The sequence below is a fragment of the Mesoplodon bidens genome, assembly GCF_964165515.1.
Source record: "Mesoplodon bidens genome assembly, chromosome: 10".
Lineage (NCBI taxonomy): Eukaryota > Metazoa > Chordata > Mammalia > Artiodactyla > Ziphiidae > Mesoplodon > Mesoplodon bidens.
The window spans coordinates 84,015,019-84,021,626 of record NC_138172.1 but is presented as its reverse complement, the minus strand read 5'-3'; the positions used below and the strand labels follow the sequence as shown (position 1 = coordinate 84,021,626).

At 41.1% G+C, this 6,608-nt stretch overlaps 1 protein-coding gene across 1 annotated transcript; it reads left to right on the top strand.

Annotated features, from left to right (window-relative positions):
• Nucleotides 1-4,186: 4,186 nt before the first annotated feature.
• On the top strand, nt 4,187-5,754 carry NKAPL (NFKB activating protein like; the record flags this gene model as incomplete). Its single annotated transcript, XM_081247565.1, is given in 5 exon segments — nt 4,187-4,412; nt 4,415-4,835; nt 4,837-5,053; nt 5,057-5,331; nt 5,333-5,754. Coding segments are annotated over 5 exon segments (1,251 nt in total). The 3' UTR covers nt 5,445-5,754.
• Nucleotides 5,755-6,608: the final 854 nt, after the last annotated feature.

Sequence of the window (6,608 nt, the reverse complement as noted above, 5' to 3'; positions counted from 1 at the left end):
AATTTTATTCAGTAACACTGGGAAGCCACTGACATTTTATGATAAAAATATTATTTAGGAAACTATCTGGCATTATTGTACAATTTCAGATTAAAAAGTTACTTTGCTGATAGGCTTTTAGACACCCCACTTTTGTATATAACAAATGTGTGTTTATAAGTAAGTGAATTAGAAAATGGGTTTAACTCTAGCCTATTTAAAAGGATGGTCAAAAAAATTATTTTCAGATGAAATTGGACCCCATAAAATAAGCTGCTTAGTTAGATATAAGCAGTATATAAAGTGGAATAAAACGTCACTTTTCATCCTTTTAAAAATTGTTTTTAGGAATTTTAGTGTCAATTAGCCATTCTGCTGGATTGGCCAAAAAGTTCATTGGGGTTTTGGAAGTTTTTGGCCAACCTAATACTTCACTTCTCCAACTGAAACAATGCTGAAATCCCCCATTTTCTTTCTTCTTCCTTTTCATTAATAAGTAATTATAGCTATTTTTTCTACTTGGGTAGAATGAATAGTTACAATGAAAAGAGATTTTTGATGAATAGCCCTCCTAGATGGGTTCTTAATTTTGGTAAAGATGTGTGTATTCCTGCAAAAGCTTGTTTCGTTTCCTTCTCTGGCTGCGTTGGATCTTTGCTGCTGCGCACGGGCTTACTCTAGTTGCGGGTGAGCGGGGGCTACTCTTTGTTGCGGTGCATGGGCTTCTCATCGTGGTGGCTTCTCTTGTTGCAGAGCATGGGCTCTAGGCGCTCGGGCTTCAGTTATGGTGCAGGGGCTCAGTAGTAGTGGCTCACGGGCTCTAGAGCGCAGGCTCAGTAGTTGTAGCACACGGGCTTAGTTGCTCTGGGGCACGTGGGATCTTCCCGTGTCCCCTGCATTGGCAGGTGGATTCTTAACCACTGCGCCACCAGGGAAGTCCCTCTTCCTCCCCCTTTAGTGGGAAAAAAATAGTAGGAGTGCCAACTTACCTCACAGGCTTGTGAGGATCTGCTCATACAAATAAGAAGTGCTGGGTAAATAATCTGAAAACGTTAATATTGATAGAGAAATGGAGGTTAAACACTTTGTTAGCCAAACGCTCTATATATTGGAATGACAATAGTTTAATAGTAAAGGCTCTCTAAAAACAGTGTCCTGACACAAGCGTGTGACAGTGTTGATCTTATCTTGTAATGATGTCCCAAATCATCTGTGTGGTTCCATCTCAATTATTCATAATGAGAACTTTACTCAGTAAACTTAATTTACCTACTTTTCTCTAAACACACTTTTTAGTCTATCTTTTGTTACTCCTTATGATAGCTAAAATTGGGTCTGACGATTTCAAATGCGGGAACTTTTTTTCAGTCAGCTCTGTAGATGTGGTATCTATTTTGTACGTTTCTAATGGAGTTGCTGCTACAGAAATATCTGGGGATGACTACTTTCCTGTGGACTTTTTTTGGTTAACATAACATTTTATTGTAGAAATATCCTTTTATTTCTGCATCTACCCACATTTCTCACTTTCCCTGTAGCATTAGCAATTCCTTTCTATTTACCACATCAATCTAAGACCTTGGAATTTGAACATAGCAAGTGCTCCTGGTCTCCTTTCCCAATTAATGGCTGAATACTGTGATATATTCCTGCCTGTTCCATGTATTTTGTTTATTAGGAATTGAGTTGTCATCCAAAATCCTCTGCACAACTTTCCAAATTCCCATTTTTATTCAAATTTCTAAGCTACTTCAAGATTTTTAAGGGTCTAGGAAAAAAATATATGAACAACCCTAATGTAACTTATTTGTATAATAGTAATAAACCATGTGATTATTCCTTTCATCTGAGTGAATTCTTAAACAGCTAACACATTGCATAATTACAAGCTGTCAGAAAATAACTATAGTTTCAGGTATTAACTAAAGTGTTAAAACTTTTAACCGTTTTCTTCCCTCTGTTCCTCACCAATTCTGCCCGTCAGCATTGGGATCCTCGGAAATGAAGGTTGTAGCCTTTCAGACCCGCTACAGCAGGGGGTATAGAAGGGCTGAGACATATGTGTGAGATAAATGACAGGCTTACCAGAGCATCCTTAGCCCCTAGCAGAGTTCCTATTAAATGAGTGAATCTGGAAATTGATCCAGCTTGTTCTTTTGTATTATTTGTGAAATAAAATTCATATTTTATGGCAAGACAGGAAAATTTAAACATAAAAAATTTTCTCTGGGGACTTCCCTGGTGGTCCAGTGGTTAAGACTCTGAATTTCCACTGCAGGGAGCCTGGGTTCGATCCCTGGTCGGGGAACTAAGATCCCGCATGACGCGTGGTGTGGCCAAAAGAAAAAAAATTTTTTTTTTCTCTGCCCTTTGGCCTCCTCTCTTTCCTCTACTGTGCATTGTGTATCTGCATTATGCATCAGTCAAACCTCCCCATCAGCAGAAATACCTGTTCAACCATAAAGAGCAACATTCTACCACCAACAAGGTACTCCTTAAAAGGTAACATTCCTTCTTAATGGGAAAAAGCCCCTTAAAATGAAATGTAGAGAAAAGCTCTCTCTCCATGTTTGGGCCTCTGTCATCATTAGAAAAATTCACTCTGGAGTTAGTTTATAAATGTGATCATATTGTCTATGGTGCTGCTTTTGCTCTACAATGGCAGCACCCCAATTAAGCAAAATGTTATTTTCTCAAAATATTTTTTTCATTCTTCCCATCAGAAGACCTGTATTATGAAAAATTGTACTCAATTATTATAGTTTGAATAAGATAATTATATTTCATTAATAAAAATGTGTGGAAATTTGTTTTCTGTCTTATTATATAAGTGCATACATAATATCCTCAATTTTGTCTCTTGGCCCACAAAGTCTAAAATATTTACTATTGGCCTTTTACAGAAAAAGTTTGCTAATCCCTGTTCTAGATAATAGTTTTCTTAAGGAACAAAACTATATTCTAAAACTAATTTTCCCATATATTATCTGAAAGAGATATTCCATCAATCAATCAATATTTGAAAACCCCATATAATACTAAGTGGCTTAATTTTATCCAAAAGAATTTTTTTTACATGTAGTATGACATTTTTACTTACAGAGAATCTGTAATACTTTATCCATTGTGATATTTTCACCATACATGTGACCATTCATTTTTAATACTCCCTCCTATTTGCCAGTTCCTAAGGTAGCATAGTTTATGGCAGGGCACCATGCCTGTCCTTGTCTCCTTCAATCACATTACTAAAATTTACTTATATCAAAGACCTTATTTGATTCTATTTAATTTAATTTCTCCATTTTATTCATTTAGACGCCTAGCATCAGGAAAGCACCATTCCTAAGTTCTGACTTAACTTTTCTGTCACTTTCCAAGTCTATCAACTAACTGAGCAGGTCAACTTAACTATAGAGAACCAAGATGACGGTAATGTCTATGCACATTTTAAGATCCGGGGGAAGTAATCTTGCATGAAATGTTTGCCATTTTAGAGAGTGAACAAAGTGTGTGCAGAACGTGGTTCCCAAACAACAGTTTCTGAAAAGCTCAACTAGATAAGGAGACATCTGCAAGCCTGGGTTAGATGCTTCCCTGTGTTTCTGTGAATTTAAGAATACAAATCATGACTCCGGTCCTCACTTAACTCAGGCTGAGCTCAAACTTTGATTTTAAAATAAGTTCTGGTTCTTGCTTCCAAGTGGGATTTGGTAGTCATTAATAAACGTAAACGTATCTCTGCCATGAAGATGGTGGACAGGTCCTTTTTAAGGAGTTAACAAGAGGAGCGTGAGAAGTAGGGGAACTTCACCAAGGGGTAAAGATAAAGAGGGCGGAAGTGAGAATGATTGGAGAGAGGGTATCAAGATGCTTAAAGGCAAGTAACCAGGTAGAGAAGGGAGTGTTTGAACAGTAGAGGGATTCATTGATGCGAATTCCTCTTTTTACATTCCCACGGGGCTCAGGATGGGGAATGTAAATCCTGACAACAGGCGTGGCCACGCCCCCTTTATCCGCTCTTGCGAAGAGGCCACCACGCAGCCTCAGCCAAAACGGGCCTACAGCCCACATGCTGATTGCTTTTTCTTCTGGCAAGCGCCGGAAGCGGAAGTCGTGCGCCGGACCGTTGCTAGAGCGCTTGCGTGGCCGGGAATCGCTGTCAGTCCCGGGCTTTGTAGTAACTGCCCTTGTGAAAGCACGGCTCATGGTTCCAGTGTCCCGGTCGCGCTACCCCGAGGACACCCCAGGCTCTAGGAGACGGCGACGCAGCTCGTCGGGGAGCCTGCCTTCCGCGCAGGCCAGACTATCCCCGTGGGGCAGCCGTTCCCACTCCCACTCGCACTCCCGCGGCCGCGAGGGCCTCAGGCCTCAGTGGGGCGGGTCGGGCGTTGGTGCTCCTTGTACCTTTAGCCGCTCTGGATCTCGAGAGCGGCCCACCGGCTCCGCAACTACGCTTTCTCGTGCTCTTCTGTCTACTATGGCGGATACCGCTACGATCACCACCACTATGCGGGCGACAGGCAGTGGGCGGAAGACTATGAGAAGGAGAAGGAGGAGAGCTATCGTCAGGGGAGGCTGAAAGAGAGAGAAAAGACTGGGGAGTTGGGAGCACCTGAGGTGTGGGGGCTGTCTCCAGAGTTTCCTGAGCCAGATTCTGGTGAACACACCCGGGTTGAGGATAAAGAGGTAAAGACTAAGAAGAGCAGCAGTTCACATTCCTGCTCCAAAGAAAAAAAGAAAGAGGCTAGTCGTTCAAAAAATAAGAAAAGAAAGAAAAAGTCCAAAGGAAAACACAGGAAATATTCTGATAATAGCGACAATAATTCAGACTACGACACTAGCTCTGATGATGATAAAAAAGAGAGCAACAAAAGCCAAGAAGAAAGAGAAGAAAAAGAAACACAGAGCTAAAAAGCCCAAGAAAAAGACGAAGAAGACTAAAAAAGAATCCAGTGACAAAAACTGTAAGGATTCAGAAGGGGAGTTGCCGGAAGATATCTGGATTGAGCAGTCAAAGATTGCAGATAACATGGCTCTAATAGGTCCAGAGGCACCTATAATACACACCTCTTAAGATGAGGAACCTTTGAACTACGGCCATGCTCTGCTTCCAGATGAAGGTGCAGCTATGGCTGAGTATGTAAAAGCTGGAAAGCGTATCCCACGAAGAGGTGAAATTGGGCTGAGAAGTGAAGAGATTGCTTCTTTTGAATGCTTAGGTTATGTTATGAGTGGTAGCAGGCATTGCAGAATGGAGGCTGTGCAACTGCGTAAAGAGAACCAGATCTATAGTGCTGATGAGAAGAGAGCCCTTGCATCCTTTAACCAAGAAGAGAGACGGAAGAGAGAATAAGATTCTAGCTAGTTTCAGAGAGATGGTGTACCGAAAGACAAAAGGGAAAGATGACAAGGACTTTTGTTCTATAGCTGGACTTTTAAGAATTTTATATCACCAAAATTAAAAGGCTTTATGATGCTGCTGTACCTACTATAAGTTCCACAAGAAAAAACTGCTTTTTGAGATCTCTTTAGCAATTTATTTTTTGTTATTTTTATTTTTTTTTTTTTTTTTTTTTTTTTTTTTTTTTTTTTTTGCTGTACGCGGGCCTCTCACTGCTGTGGCCTCTCCCGTTGCGGAGCACAGGCTCCGGACACACAGGCTCCGCGGCCATGGCTCGCGGGCCCAGCCGCTCCGCGGCATGTGGGATCTTCCGGGATCGGGGCACGAACCCGTGTCCCCTGCATCGGCAGGCGGACTCTTAACCACTGCGCCACCAGGGAAGCCCATGTTATTTTTATTTTTAAAAGTAAAATGTGCCCGTTTTTAAAAATATTCAAACACTACAGGAAGAAAGTCAGTAAAATGTAAGTCTTTTACCCCAGCCCCTGATCCTTCTCCCCAAAGAAATCTCTTTTTGGAATCTTCTATATCTGTCCATAAGTTCCGTGTATATACAAGCATGTATGTTGCAGGCTAAAGTTGGATCTATTAACCTGAAGGGTTTTTTGTTTTTTTCCCTGTTGCTCTGACTTTTCTCTCCTTGAGGGCTTCATTGCCTCATGGAGCCGTTCATTTACCCCAGGGAGAACCAGAAGAACCCCAGAAAGAACAAAGGATTCAATTGAGTGTATACTTCTGGTTTCCATTTAACACTGAGTTAAAAAGTAGAGGTTTATTGGCTCATTTTCCTCTTCTGGCTGGTTTCCCTTAAATAATGAAACGGCTGCCAAAGCTCCTGAGTTTGGTTATATATTTTTCTGGTCCACCTATGAAGAGAGAACATTTTTGTCCTGGCATTCCAAACAAGAATACTGAGATGCAGCCTAATTAGATTAGCTTAGGTCCCACGCCCTTCCTCAGAAAAGGAATTGTTGCAAGGGAAATAGAATGGCCTAGTCCTGAATCTGCAGGTTTTGTCACCCTAATGAACTACATGGGCAAGGAATGGATACCTGAGAAAATCAGAGTAATGTTGGGAAGGGAGGGGTAGGCAACCAACAAATGCCCACTGCAGTTTTGAATGACTTTTTTTTTTAATATAGAATAGAGAGTACAGGTGCTGAAAGCCAAAGTTTTCTTGAAGAAAAGCTTGGCTTTGACTTAGAAGCCGAGTACCTGATTGAAG